The sequence below is a fragment of the Polypterus senegalus genome, chromosome 16 (genome assembly GCF_016835505.1).
Source record: "Polypterus senegalus isolate Bchr_013 chromosome 16, ASM1683550v1, whole genome shotgun sequence".
Lineage (NCBI taxonomy): Eukaryota > Metazoa > Chordata > Cladistia > Polypteriformes > Polypteridae > Polypterus > Polypterus senegalus.
In genome coordinates, this window is record NC_053169.1 from 58,210,558 (window position 1) to 58,226,686 (window position 16,129).

The 16,129-nt window shown below is 38.1% G+C and overlaps 1 protein-coding gene across 1 annotated transcript in view; it reads right to left on the reverse strand.

The window, feature by feature from the left end:
* Positions 1-16,129, reverse strand: part of pex13 (peroxisomal biogenesis factor 13) — a 37,476-nt gene that overhangs the window by 21,018 nt on the left and 329 nt on the right. The window contains exon 2 of the mRNA XM_039737780.1: positions 994-1,691. Coding sequence (XP_039593714.1) covers positions 994-1,691 — 698 coding nt within the window. The remainder of the gene's footprint in view (positions 1-993; positions 1,692-16,129) is intronic.

Consider the following 16,129-nt stretch of genomic DNA (forward strand, 5'->3'; position numbering starts at 1 on the left):
ATATATTTTTTTGGATTTTATTGATTTTAATAACAAATTTATTGTTAATAAATATAAATGATTTGGATAGGATTATACGTAACAAGCTGGTTAAGTATGCAGATGATACCAAGCTAGGCAGATTGGCAAAAAATCTAGAATCCATTGAATTGCTAAAGAGGGACTTGGACAGCATACAGGCTTGGGCAGACATGTGGCAAATGAAATTTAATTTAAGTAAATGTATTACATGTAGGAAGTAAAAATGTTAGTACGAGTACATAATGGCAGGTCTGAATAACCAAAGAATACTTTATGAAAAGTATTTAGGTGTTATAGTGGACACGACACCATCAACTGCCAGTGTTCAGTAGCCATTAATAAGGCTAACAGAATATTAGGTTATATAGCACAATGTGTAGAGTACAATTTCAAGGAGGTTGTGCTCAAGCTTCATAACACACTGGTGAAGCCTCAACTGGAGCACTGCATACAGTTTTAGTCTCCAGGTTACAAAAATGACATAGCAATGCTAGAAAAAGTCCGAAGAAGAGTGACTAGGCTGATTGCAGGGTTACGGAGGATGAATTATAAAGAAAGATTCAAACAAAAGAAGATTATGAGGAGATCTGATTGAAGTATTTAAAATTATAAAGGGAATTAGCACAGTGGATCTAGACTGATATTTTAAAATGAGTTCAACAAGAACAAGGGGGCAAAGTTGAAAACCTGTTAAGGGTAAATTTCACACAAACATTAGGAAGTTTTTCTTTACACAGAGAACCATAGACACATGGAATAAGTTACCAAGTAGCTGTGGTAGACAGTAGGACTTTCAAAACTAGGCATGGAGTTATTGTAGAAGAATTGAGTAAATAGGAACAGCGAGCTTTGTGTCATGAACAGGTATTCTGTCATGAAAAGTGTTTAGAATCATCTTTCCTTATACTTTAATACTGTAATGGGAAAAGAGAATAGAAAGAAAAAAATAAACCTTCAGAAATCAATATTCACCTGTGTCATTGGTTCCATCAGCAGAACTTAATAATTTCCATATCAGATAAGGTCCACCAAGAATAACAGCCAGAAAAAGAAATATTGGCCAGGATTTTACTGAATTTGATGCCTTATCTTCTCCGGCAATTACTACAGCACCTGCGCTATCTGCCCAAAGGTCCTCAGCTTCATTGTCTTTTTGCAGGCCCATCATTCCTTTTAGCTTTCGATACAAGTACCTCAGTGTCCTGACCACAGCAAATGCAGAAAATACTTTGGTGAAGTGAACCTTGAGCCTTGAGAAGTGGTTGGCCACATCTAAAACTGCTCTAAAACTGTTATAAACAGCGGAGAACGTGGCATCCATCATCATGCTGACCGAAGTAAATGCATGGACAATGCTTTCTATAGACTGAAATGCACCTCTACTGCTCTCCTCTGCCTGCTGCACAAATCGGCTAGGAGGAACATCATCATTCCGAAATCTATTGTATCCCAAAGCTGCCCCATATCCATAGCTATATGGGCTGTAATTGCTGTATAATGAACTTCCATAGGGACCATAAGAAGAGGTGAAGGAGCTATAAGACGGTCTGTAGCCTATCAGGCTGTTTCCTCCAGTCTGCTGAGATACCCTTGGGGGAAGGGGGGGAGGAATTCTGGCGATGACTGGTGGACCTGGTCGGTTTATAACAGTTGGTCCAAACTCTGAAGACCTAGGAAAGGTGAAAAAGACCAGTGTCAATGTCAAGATGCCTACATTGCCAGCTTGTTTATATTACTGTGTAAATAATCAGAACTACTCAGCTTTCTTAAAGCTTTAGCTCTTCATACACTGTAACTCTTAACCTTTATTCATTTTACCACCACTCTATTTATTCAATCCCAATTCATACTTAAGTGTTGTTTTAATTTAAATGAGTAAACAATTAACACAAATTGTACTTTGTGTTCTTTGGTATTTTAGCCTTAACACAAAGTACTTATTTTGTGCCTAAGGGTGATTTTCTAGATCATTACTCATACTAGTGTTTCTCAAGCAGTGGGATGCAAGCATAAAAAGTATGTTTTCACCTGTCCTTACTGCAACACTGAGTTGGTGTTTTCAGAGATATGCCACTCTGGGGAGCATTTCCAAAAGTCTTTCTTTTCCGAGGTTAAAAATACAGGAATAGTGTGAACAAAACACAAAAACAGAGACAGCTTTAATTCATGTTTTACAGCATTAAATCATAGTGGATTTAATTAGGCTTTATTGACACTGATCATTAGAAAATGACTCTTAAATGCCAAAGTGAAAACAAATCTCTACAAATTAATTCAAAATAATTACAACTGTTAAGTTGCCTAAGTGTGCCCTCTTTGAGCCAGAACGTAATAGAGGAAAATCTAGTGACAATTACATCCTTGAGTCTGTATGCACAGGTCTCTCTCCTTATCAGCTTTACACATCTAAAAAAAGACATTTTTCATTTCTTCTTTGCAAAACTGCTCAAGCTCTGTCAATCTGCACGGGACACTGAGTAAACAACTACTTTCAAGTCAAGTCACAAACTCTCAAATTACATTGAGATCTGGACTCAAACTTAACCATCCTAACATTTTCATTTTTAAGATATTCCTTGTCTTGCTGTAAATTCAGTCTACTCCTAAGTCACAGTTCTCTTGCAGGCTGCAGCAGGATTTCCTCCTAGATTTCTACATATTTAGCTACATTCATTAAACTGTTCACCCTCCACATTTTTTCAGGGCCTGCTGCAGAGATGCATTTCCACAGCATGATGCACAAGTACAATTAAACTCAAATGTGCTCTTTTCACTACACTGCCACTCAGCATGCATCTCGCTCTGTGGGGGTGGAGGGTGTTGTGATATCTCCACCCACAACGGCCGCTGAATGCAGAGAAATGAGTAAGAAATGTATCCTTACATAGATAAAATTGTACGAAGAATCTCTGACAAACTTTATTACTCTCAGTTTACCTTTGTTGTCAAAAGCATGCCTCAGAAACTTGGTAAGGCATATTTTCTTAAAAATGAAAACCTTTGCTACTTCAAACTGAACATACTTAAGACTTTTCTTTACAAAGGGACCCCAGTATCCATTGATTCCATTACAGAATGCGAGAGTGGGCAAGTTATTTTTTATTGTATAAAATATGCTTAAATTTAAAATGCAGTTTCATGTGGCAAACTAATAAATACCATAATTGTGAGGAAATGACTGAAATGAAAAATACCAAACTTATCCTTTAACCGCAGAGGGTGATATTCCATGTCAAAGAGTACAGGCATACCTAAAAGGGCTCCGAACAAAAATTCACCTCATGAAGGCAGTGGCTCCAAAAAGAAAAATTAATAAGGTACCTTAGGTATCTTTGATTTAGGTGCCAAATTATCAAATGTGCAAACTATTAATCTTTCAGACTTTTACCTTGCTAACCTCCATGCATGTGCACCTTAATTCTTTTCCTTCTTCTGTGCAGTGCATCCTTCCCTTCTACTTTTGTGTCTCTCTTGAGGAGTTAAATGTTGTTCCTACTTTCACACTATATACAGTCATTAAGAATTAATTTTATTCAGGCTCTGAGTTTGTCAGAGGGCCATCCAGTGTAATTTGGCCCTCTCATCTTGCTTGATGTGAACCAGCAAACTTTTAAAATGCATTTTGAAGAATTTAAGCTGTGTTCATTTTGTAAGTAGGAGACAGGGGGTTCCCTTCCAGTGGATAGGACGCAATGGAACAGTGAAGAAAAAAGTGACAATAGATTATTTTTAAATAGGTTTAGCTCAATTTTATCTGTCCTATGTTCATTCTGTAAACAGAAGAGCACTTAAACTGCAAAGAATCAGCCTGAATGCTTTCTACAAGCTTTTAAAAACAATTGAACAGCTTTAATCTGATGTAAAACAAGTTTTATAGGATGACACTTGCTGTGAAAATGAGATCCTCCCCCAATTTAAAGGGTTGGACATGACAGTTAAGACATTTTCTTTTTTAATAGAATTAAAACTACGGTAATTCACATGGTTTTAACCACTTGCATGACAGAGGTTAAATTTGAATTCAACAACAAGGTCATTTCCCTGGAATCCCACCACCAAAAATAAGTACCTGAGTAATGTTTATGAGCAATGCACCATGCAAATGCAAATATGTATTCAGAGCTTCAAGACAAATGTTTACCTTCACTGAGAAGGTTGGAGAAGAGAAACCTAAAAGGCAACAAAGATGGCTAGACCAAACATTCAAAAGCCTGGCTTCAGAAATACTCCCAAACAAATTAAACATTATAATGTAACATTTGCAAAATAGAACTTGCTTTCCAAAGCAGCAAGAACACAAAGAGCACAAGTACCTATGAGCTACCACATCCACTTCTCCAAGATTGCATGTTAGTGGTGTGGCTAATGACTGCCTGTGAACTGGTAGACTGAAATTACTCGTAAGTTAGAACAATAGCAAGTCTTACCAAATAAAGTGAAACTTTGTTTTCTGACCAGATAATATATTATTGACTGAAGAGATTGAGCTATACAAAGAGATACTGTATTATGATGAATGGCTCATGTACAGTCTGTATGAGCAAGGTTAACCCTCTCCACTGAGCTTAATGGGGTTCAACTGGCTTTCACAAGCTTCCTCTTCATTTGTGGTAAAATTAAATAAATACAACAGAAACTCTCTTCAACAGCAACACTGGCAATAGACCGGTGGCAAAGTGCAAGCAGAAAAAAAATATGAGAAACATATTTCGAATTACATGTCATGGCCGAAATTATCGGCACCCCTGAAATTTTCCCAGAAAATGCACCATTTCTCCCAGAAAATTGTTGCAATTACAAATGTTTTGGTATACACGTTTATTTCCTTTATGTGCATTGGAACAACACAAAAAAACAGAAAAAAAGCCAAATCTGACATCATTTCACACAAAACTCAAAAACAGGGCTGGACAAAATTATTGGCACCCTCAACTTAATATTTGGTTGCACGCCCTTTGGAAAAAATAACTGAAATCAAGCGCTGCCAATAACCATCAACAAGCTTGTTACACCTCTCAACTGGAATTCCTAACCACTCTTCTTTTGCAAACTGCTCAAGATCTCTCAGATTTGAAGGACACCGTCTCCCAACAGCAATTTTGAGATCTCTCCATAAGTGTTCAATCGGATTTAGATCCGGACTCATTGCTGGCCACTTCACAACTCTCCAGCGCTTTGTCTTCAACCATTTATGGGTGCTTTTAGAGGTATGTTTGGGGTCATTGTCCTGCTGGAACACCCATGACCTCTGACTCTGACACTGGGCCCTACATTGCGCCCCAATGTCTTTTGGTAGTCTTTAGATTTCATGATGCCTTGCACACAGTCAAGGCATCCAGTGCCAGAGGCAGCAAAACATCCCCAAAACATCTTAGAACCTCCACCATGTTTGACTGTAGGTACTGTGTTCTTTTCTTCGTAGGCCTCATTCCGTTTTCTGTAAACAGTAGAATGATGAGCTTTACCAAAAAGCTCTACCTTGGTCTCATCTGTCCACAAGACGTTCGCCCAGAAGGATTGTGGCTTCCTCAAGAACATTTTGGCAAACTCCAGTCAGGCTTTTTTATGTTTCTGTGTCAGCAGTGGGGTCCTCCTGGCTCTACTGCCATAGCATTTCATTTCGTTCAGATGTCGACAGATAGTTCGAGCTGACACTGTTGCACCCTGAGTCTGCAGAACAGCTTGAATATGTTTTGAAGTTAATTAGGGCTGTTTATCCACCATTCGGACTATCCTTTGTTGCAGTCTTTTATCAATTTTTCTCTTCTGCCCACATCCAGGGAGATTAGCTACAGTGCCATGTGTTGAGAACTTCTTGATTATGTTGTGCACATTGGACAAAGGAACATGACGATCTCTGGAGATGGACTTGTAGCCTTGAGATTGTTGATATTTTTCCACAATTTTTGTTCTCAAGTACTCAGACAATTCTCTGCTCTTCTTTCTGTTCTCCATGCTTAGTGTGGCACATTCAAACATACAACAGAAGGGTTGAGTCAGTTTTTCTCCATTTTAACTGGCTTCAGGTTTGATTGCTATATTGCCAGCACCTGTTTCTTGCCACAGGTGAGTTCAAATGAGCATCATATTTCAATTTTGAAAAGGTGCCAATAATTTTGTCCAGCCCATTTTTGGAGTTCTGTGTGAAATGATGTCAGATTTGGCTTTTTTCTGTTTTTCTGTGTTGTTCTAGTGCACATAAAGGAAATAAACAAGTGTATACCAAAACATTTGTAACTGCAACAATTTTCTGGGAGAAATGGTGCATTTTCTGGGAAAATTCCAGGGGTGCCGATAATTTTGGCCATGACTGGTGTGGAATGAGGTGTCTTCAGGCTGCAGCCAGACTCGTCTTCATCTTGGGCAGTATGAGGCTTTAGTGCCACTGTGCTAAACCAAATGGAGTAGAAGGTCAGTAGGTAGACTTTCCCAGTTTCAAAGAGTTATCATGCAATTTGTGTGTAAATATAGCTAACAAGCACTCTGTTAATAGAGTGAATCAGAATGATAAGTTGATGGACCAAAAGTATTTAATGTATGACAATTTTAATCCTACCTACATGTTTAAAATACACGATCATGTCTCAGAATTCAAATAAATTAAGAATCCTCTTTACTGTATATGTGTGTTTTCCTATGTTATTTAGAGAAGGACGAGGCAGGGGGTGAAACATATAAGAAGGGCCTTCCTTTTAGGCATGAAAATGAAAGTTCCAAAAATTGCAGTTTTTCCAAGTTTGACAATTGTTTGAGATACAGCAAAAAGAGGCACTACTATTATACATTTGAGGAAATTACTTTAACATTAACTTAACCAAAAATTTTCTAGTATTAAAATTAAGAAGGAATGTATCAATAATTGTTCGTACAGATGACCCTTTTTATTTTGTCATTTAAAAACAAATTCATTTTGTTTCATCTCTTTCCCCAGAATAACTGAATATTTCATTAATCAATTTAATAATTACTGAAACAAATATCGGGTGGCACAGTGGGTAGCGCTGCTGCTTCGTATTTAGGAGACCTGGGTTCGCTTCCCGGGTCATCCCTGCGTGGAGTTTGCATGTTCTCCCCGTGTCTGCGTGGATTTCTTCCGGGTGCGCTGGTTCCTCCCACAGTCCAAAGACATACAGGTTAGTTGCATTGGCGATTCTAAATTGTCCCTTGTGTGTGCTTGGTTTGTGTGTGTGTGTGTGTGTGTGTGTGTGCACGCAATGCGGTGGGCTGGCGCCCTGCCCAGGGTTTGTTTCCGGCCTTAAGCCCTGTGTTGGCTGGGATTAGCTCCAGCAGACCCCCCCATGACCCTGTAGTTAGGATATAGCAGGTTGGATAATGGATGGATGGATGAAACAAATATCAGCAAAAATAAATGAAAAACTAAATATTTCAGTGCAATTAATTACATTGTATATCAAGCAGTAATAAAGTGAAGTACAATACAAAATTGTCTGAATTCGTTTTTCCCTTTTGTAGCCATAAGCTGAGACCTGTGAATCTCTTTATCTGGAAAAATATAACACACCCCTCAAACACCAAGAGTTTTGACAGACAGCGTTCTCAGGATGCTTGGGGAAGATACGAGACCACCACTGATGGTTGAGGATGAGGTTTTTACACAGATGGTTAAATCAATCAATATAGGTTACACTTTAACTTCCAGAACTCATTTTACAAAACTCGTGACTTAAAACATGAACCTTCACTAACTAGTGTTAAAGATGCTACAAAACCCTACCAGGTAAACATGAACTCACTGCTGACCTGAAATAGTTTGGCCGCAGAGACACATCTTGTCACTTTATGAAAAATAATTCCAGGCCCACTAGATTCTGCCTTATAATCACGCCACTAGAAGACAGCCACACTGCTCAAAACCCTGATGCATGGAGTGAGCAAACTGTACAAAGATTTGAAAAATCTACATGCAGAATTTAGAGCTATGGCTCCAATATTGAACTAGCTGCAAACATTTACTTAAACCAATAGATGTCTTTAGAAAAAGGACCTGAGAGAAGGGTCAAAGTAGTTTCTTTTCACAAAATTTTGAAGAAAAAAAAAAAAGATTGGTAATATTGGCGCTTAAGAGTGTGTTTTTATGTTACTGATCACAAATATTATGATATTTACCAGTGGTCCTAGCCCTCTAACATCAACTCCCAGAAAGTTAAAAATGACAACGTTCAAACATAAGCATGTAGGGTATCATTGTAGACTATTTCAAAGTTAGTGACTATGAATACAATGTAAGTTTTTATCCTTTACTAGAAATCTAGACCTCAATGGACTTCTATCAGAGAATGAAAATTACAAATTTCAATTACAATCAACAATATTTCATTTAAATTGAAGCATACATTTTAAAATTTCAAATATATGATGCAACTATTCTTCTTAATTATATACTACATCATGAAGTAAATCATTGTGTTTGAACAATCCAAATTAGTAATACCAATACAGGCATTACCCTTCAGAATATCCAACTTTAAGGTGTAAGTCTTACCAGCTTTAGAGGTAACCTTCAACTGTATGTTGAGAAAACAGCAGAGGTTATAGTCAAGAAACTGGAAAGCCAGTTTTAAAATATGAGGGGGACACACAGAAAGGAAGCTTACATGGGTCCAAGATCATTTGTTGCTTCTCAGTCATCTATCATGATTCATGGCCACATGATTTAACCACTTTAGAACAAAATGAGACTGACACTTCCATTAACTAGTACCAAGAACTCTTGTTAAAGAATGCATGTGATATCAAGGATGTACAAACTGAATTGAGATTGCTAAAACTTCTGATTAAAAAACAATTCTCAGACTTACAATGGTTTGTGGGAAATGACAGAAGAGCTTTATTTCTACAATATTCTACATCATGCTGTGATCATGCTTGCTCTTTCTCTTTCAGCAAGCAGCTCAGTGTGAACATGGCTTTTCAGTACAGAACAGAATAAAATTCAAAGTGCAAAACTAACTCAGTGTCTCAACCTTGGAGGATTTAGTCACAATCAGCACAGAAGGCCCATCAATAGCCAAGTTTCCATCCAGTTTTTTGTGACGTTTTGTTATCGACAAACAGAATATACATAAAAAAATGTGCGAAATTTGCTGTCTCCAGCCTGTTTCCATCCAACTGGCTTTTTATCGATAAAATGGTGTGCGTGATGACGTCATCCCCTCCAAAACGAACTGTCGCATAAGTTTTGTTGTATTGCGAAAACAAATCTGCCCTTGAGCTGTTTCCATACATAATTTTGTGTATGTCGCAAATTATCTACCTTTTGTTTTCCACGTTACACCCCCTCCACTAAACAAAGAAATGGAGAGATTATTCAGACAGTTTTTTGAAATTTGCCAGCTTACTATTATTTCAGCTTCACAAATAATTGGAATTGTACATAATATCCGAAGACGACAGCACAATGAAGCAGTTGCTTGCCTGATAGCCCTAGAGCTCGAAGAAAGTACCCCAGTGCGACGAAACCCACGGGTATGGGAGAGACGATGGAATAAGACCTTCTGGGAGGAGGTGGTGGGGAGACACTTCACAGAAAATCTCTGGCTGCAACATTTTAGAATGACACGGCCGACGTTTGAGATGTTGTGTGGATTCATCAGTCCTAATGTTGCGCCCATCACAGGTTGTCACCGACCACCGATTCCAACCCCAAAGCGGACTGCCATCGCCCTTTACAAGCTGGCAACCTGCGCCGAGTGTAGAGTAGTTGGAGAAACTTTCGGGGTTAGTAAAACTACCGTCCATCGATGTGTATATGCTGTGTGCACCGCTATTAAAGAAAAATTAATGCGCCGTTATATCAGACTTCCGACTGTAGTGGAGGCCAATGAAATTGCATACCACAATTCCTTGGTGCATCTTTTGCCACAGATTTACAGTGCACTGGACAGCACGCATGTGCCTATTCCTCCCCCGACGGATTACATTAATCGCAAAGGGTGGCCATCTATTGTTCTCCAGGCCCTTGTTGATGACAGGTGCATGAAACGAGACATTTGCATTGGCACTCCTGGAAGTGCCCATGATGCAGCTGTGTTTGCAGCATCGGATCTGTACAGGTGAGCCTACCTTTCAACATCCCTTCTCAGTGCGATAACAACTGAATTAGTACTGTAACCTGCTTCCCTTAAGGTTTTTATTTAAAACTGAAATTTGAATTAATACAAAATAACGACATTTAATCAAAAAAAAATAAAGTTTATATTAATGAGAGAATTTCTCATATATGCTAAAACATCTGCCATTTAATAATAAGAAAAAAATGTTTAGATAATGAAACACACGGTTTATTAAATATTTTGACTGGCACAGTAAATTACCTTTGCGGTTTTTGCATTATTTAGACATCCTGAGAGACACCCCCAGGCTACAGTTGATGTGGAGGGAGTTCAGGTACCCCTTTTAGTAGCAGGAGACCCAGCCTATCCGCTACTGCATTGGCTCATCACGAGAAATAATGAGTCTCTTCATCAGACCATGCGAACCGCTCCGCTATTCTCGTTTTGATTGCACGTGATGAAAATGTATCATGTGACACATTTATTTGCGTTAAAGCCCTTTTTTCCGACAAAAAGTGTTTCCAATGTAGTTTTTGCGACATCTGAAGTATCGATATGGAATTTATGCGCTAAAGTTAAACGGAAAAATATTATGTCGACATGTACAACATTTTATCGATAATTAGCATTTCCATCAGCTAAAATTTGAAGCGCTAAATTTTTTTTGCAAAAACTCCTTGGATGGAAACCTGATTATTGTAGCAGTTTTCTGAGCCCTGTGTCAAACGGTGGCTCACTTCAAACAAAAGTAAAAGCAAACAAGATTAAAAGAAGACCAAAATACACTAAATGGTCCTCCGTCATGGACTCAGAGCTTGAGTAAAATACAGTTTTTAATGACTGTACATAGCTTGAAAGTTACCTAAGCCATCAACACAGACATAAAAGCACAAGGGAAGGATGTATTGCACAGGAGAAGGAAAAGAATTAGGCACTAGGAGTGTGTACAATATAAATCATCTACGATAATTGTTGTTTTAACAATATCCATCCATCCATCCTCTTCCACTTATCCGGGGTCGGGTCGTGGGGGCAGCAGCTTAAGCAGAGAGGCCCAGACTTCCCTCTCCCTGGCCACCACTTCCAGCTCTTCCGAGAGAATCCCAAGGTGTTCCCAGGCCAGCCGGGAGACATAGAACCTCCAGCGTGTCCTGGGTCTTCCCCGGGCCTCCTCCTGGTTGGACGTGCCCGGAACACCTCACCAGGGAGGTGTCCAGGAAGCATCCTGATCAGATGCCCGAGCCACCTCATCTGACTCCTCTCAATATGCGTCCTGAAATTGAGCATGTCACTTAGAAAGTCCACGCATTCACTGACTCATATAAACTAACAGGATAGACTGCTGCGTATGTGAAAAGCGAGCACATTGGTGTGCAGTCAGCACACCACAAGTTAAGCTAACACTGCTGCCTAAAATGAGTGAGCAAACAGTGTCCGGGGATAAAACAGTCTCGCAATCAACATTGTTAGATTTAATTGCAAGATGTGAATCATCCTCATTCATGTGGAGGTGAAAAGACTGATATTGCTCAGAAGATGGCAATCTGCAAACTATGTCACAAATCAGTTGCCATTAAAGACAGCTTAAAAACGAACTTGTTTCACCGTATGCAAACTAACCATCGCACAGAATATGAAGATACGAAAAGCTTTTGGATTCAGCCATCCACGACAGGTCTGAATCTCCCAAAGTACAAGCACAAAAACACACTCCGCAAACTTCAGTGGAATTCTGTGAAAAATTGAAAAATGACAAGAAAAGCAACAGATGGAATGACAACACACCAGCACAAATTACAAATTATTAAAGATATTGCAATTCCAGTGGTTGAGAAGGATGGTTTCTAACCCTTTTCCTAATCAGCAAGCAGTTTTCCCTGCTAATTAACTCATTTTTCCCTTCATTTTAATAGCCCTGTTTGTAAGGATTCAGTCCTCTGAATTGATTCCTTTCTTTGTTAAATGGCAGCCAAACAGAAATGACATTTGAAATGAGCCAACAGATGACCAGCTAAATTGGAACGTCAAACTCCAGCCAATTTGACTCAAATCAGTTTCTTAATGAGAAGACAATTGTTGCTGCTAATTAAAGTCGTTATTGAATATCATGACTTGTTGCTGCTCTCATTCTGCCACAGCTGACTGCTGATTTTGTGTTTTTTCTTAAACCAACGTCAAGATGTTTTGGTGACCTGAGAAGCCCATTTATGACAGAGACCTTCACCTTTCTTTATTTTCAGGCAAGCTGGGCATGTGGCAGCTTGTTTTGTGTCTCACTATTGTTTCGCTGCTTATAAAAGAAAAAGAAACATCTAAAGGGTCTGAGTCACGTCAATTAAAATTAAGGCAAAACAAGTTAATCAGCAGCAAAAACAGCTCACTAATTAATAAGATGGTTAGAATGAAAGCCTACAGCCACTGTAGCCCACATGGACCAGAGTTGGACACCCATGCTTTAGACCCAGCCTGGCCAAAAATATTTCAGTTCAACAGCTCTGCCTAAATTATATGATTTATCTTGCCAAACACTGAAGCATAAACTGCAGAATGTTTCACATTTTGCCACAACAAAAGACTTATGATCAAGCCGAACATCTAAGCCATTCCTCTCCTTGACAGTGCATTTTACTGAGGAAACCTAGCAACTACAAAGCTACTGTTTGCAAACATGGTACTTCCCAGAAGACTACACAGACAACATCATTCCATAAGGTATGAAAGATGCTCCGGCGTCATGATTGCTCCAAGAAGACTGCATGGTTTGTATGACAACAGACGTCAGGGCTAATGTTGTTAGTGCACTACAGATTAACACCTGAAAGAGGCTTCCCTGTTTTGAACATAGGCTTCATATTGCCATTGGTAACTAATTTGGGTACCTCTGAAAATTTCAACTTTGGGTATCAGGCAAAAAAAAAAAAATCACTTCAGACAAATTATAGAATTTTAAATTTCCATAAAATGCATCTTATTGGGAGCATTTTATTTTGCAAGACATCTTGTTTGGGGGACCTCGATTCCAAAGCACGTTTTCTTCTTTCATTATTTAAAACACTCACACAGATCCTCACCTGCTCACCCCATTCGGCTGCAGAAATTGGAGCAGGTAATGACACAAAAAAATTTTTTGGGAAGCTATTAATGCACACTGCCATTGAAAGAGATCAGGAGCCACCTGAGGTGGACAGTGATGTAAATCCACTTGAGTGGTGGAAAACACAAGTACATTAGCCCAAATTGGGGAAACTTACAAAAAAGTACTTGTGCATCCCCGCTTTAAGCAGCCCTTCTGAGAGGGCTTTCAGCAACAGAGGAAATGTTACAGCATGTAACCCTGCTGCTCTGAAGCCAGATGCTGTGGACAGAATGGTGTTTCTGTCACACAACTTGAAGATTCAACTGCTGGAATTTAGAAATGTTTTATTTCCAATATCTTTGTGCAATATTGGACAATTTGAAGCTAGTAATTTGTTTACAAACTGGTATTTTTTTTGTATTTTGGTGCACTATATGACAGAACTTGTTAACAAATGCTATAGTTTTTTTTTTCCTGTGCAGTATTTCACAGAATATTGAATTTTTACACTATAGTCCAGTATGTTAAATTTTTGTTCTTGCTTGCATGCTGCACAACTCAACTTATAGTTGAGCAGTTTATGTTTATCCAGACGTAATGTTAATGCCCTGTAGTTCAATTATAATTAGTATTTTGTTCCTTTTTGATTAATGACAAGTATACCAAGTGTCTGTTTAAAATTCTTTCATTATAATTGTTTTGTCTTAATGAAATGTCTCTGTGTAAACCCCGTAGTTCACTTTGAAATGGTTTACTCATATTTGCACTGTTTGGTCTCAGTAATACTTTGACTGGTGATTTTAATGTTTCCATGTTATTTTACTTCACTTTTAAGTAAATAAACAAGACCTGTTTTCTTTAACTGTTGTTTCCATTAATCTCATTAGTAAGCTACATTTAATATCCAATTAACAAGACCAAGCTAGATACAAATACATTTTTAAAGGATGCAAAATACTGTCTAATTATCGTCAGGGCCGGATTAAGGTGGGTGCTATTGATGTTGCAGCATTAGGCCCATTCCTGAAATAGGCCCAGATGAAAAAAGACGAGAATTTTTTGGAAGCTGAACAGTTTTCCTTTACTATATTAACCTCAAAATAATCCTTAGAATGAAATTTGGAGTCCGACTTTCGGACGCCTAGACACAGTGTTACTTATCATACAGTTACTATTGTTCTTTGCGCTGTGACGTAACTATAACATTGTTGTGTTTATTGTTAACCAATGATTTCAAGTTAATGCTATCAATTTTACGTTAAACAGTTTACTTAGTAATTTAGCAGCGTTTTTTTGCAATATCTTGGGGATTCTTGACACGTAGTAAATTTTTCACCTTGAAAGTTAGTTGTACAGTTAAAATCGATTAAATGGTTATCTGTAAAGATAAAACTAAAAGCCAGCCCGCGGGCCCGCATGGATGTTTAGAATGTTTAGAATTTTTAAAATCCTCGACAGGATTCTGGTCTATTATGAAATTTAAATCGTGGACACATTGTTACCCTCAATAGCCTGAACGGAGTCACTTTGACCCAATGTTTCTGCAAATTCTTTTTTTCTTACTCTGTTTCGTAAGAGAACTGCAAAATTTTGTGTATTTCATTGTTAGGTTTTCTGCATTAAGTGCACTTTTCAGACAATTGCTATTGAATGTTGGTGTTACATAGTTTGATGTCAATCTTGAGTTGTTACGATACTACGTCATTATTCTTCACGTTCAATAAAGGCTGACTGGTTGCGTCGCAAGCAATTAAGGCTCCGTGGTTGGTCTGAGTGTGCATGTACGGTGAGTGTCGAATGCACATGCAACCAATGCCAAGAAAAAAATCATCTTTTTTTACGCTGCAGCATCAGGCCCAATTTCGTCTTAATCCAGCCCTGATTACCGTTATTGTCAAAGTCTCCAAAAATACTGAGATTTAATTCTTTGCTAAGATCGTACACCCCTATTACGCACACATTCATGGAAGATTAGAAAGATAAAGAGATTGAAAGATTAATATTTTACACATTTGATACCTAAATCAAAGCTACTGGCTCCTATCAATTTTTTTTTTCCTTTTAGGAAACACTTGCTCCTTGAGGTGATTTTTTGTCTAGAGCACTGCACAAGATGAAGACATGCAATGAATCATCCAACCATTGTTACATCCTAAGCATAAACACATTATGCATACAGGCTTACATTTCACACGAGTTCTCATCAATTTGCTTTCATTGTTGTTATCCATGTTGTCATATGGATCAGAGGTCAAGTTTTGTTTTGTCGAGAAAATTATTCCATTCTAATGTAAAATAATTGTATTGTACAGCTTCAGTACATTGACAGGTTCCACAAAAGTAGTGTCATTTTTTGCTTGTTTTTATTTGTAAAAAACAAATGAAGAAAAAATAGTGCATAAGTGTGACGTGCAGACTAAACTTCATAAATTTAGTATGCACTTTACAGTGCATCCTCTATTGACAGCAATTTTGTCGTAAACTGTAGCCTACGACTGACTGACTGACGACTTTACTGGTTCTTCTATTGACGTTAACTAATCCATTTTTGTGGAAAAAAAATGTTTCCTTGTCAATTTTGGCGTTTTTTCCGAGCAGTGCATAACAACCATACATTACTGGTGTAACGATTTTAAATAAACGTGATCGAACTCTGTCACGCCGCCATGTGTTGTTAGCGTTGATTCGGCCGATATTCCCTGAAACGATTGTCTATTTTGTTATCTGCAGTTGAAGAGCATGCATCATTCAACCAAAAAAAACTCAGTTTCAATAAAAATACAATGAATTATATTGATCGTACTGCAATAATTTTTTTCAAATATGTGTACGATCCATAATATATGGCTTTGTTTACACTCTTTCAAGCCAAAGGCCCGGGACCAAAACGACTATTTTAAATGTATCTTGGGTGCGTTTGCTTATTCCTAAAAATGTTTGAAACGTGAGTTTCAAAAAG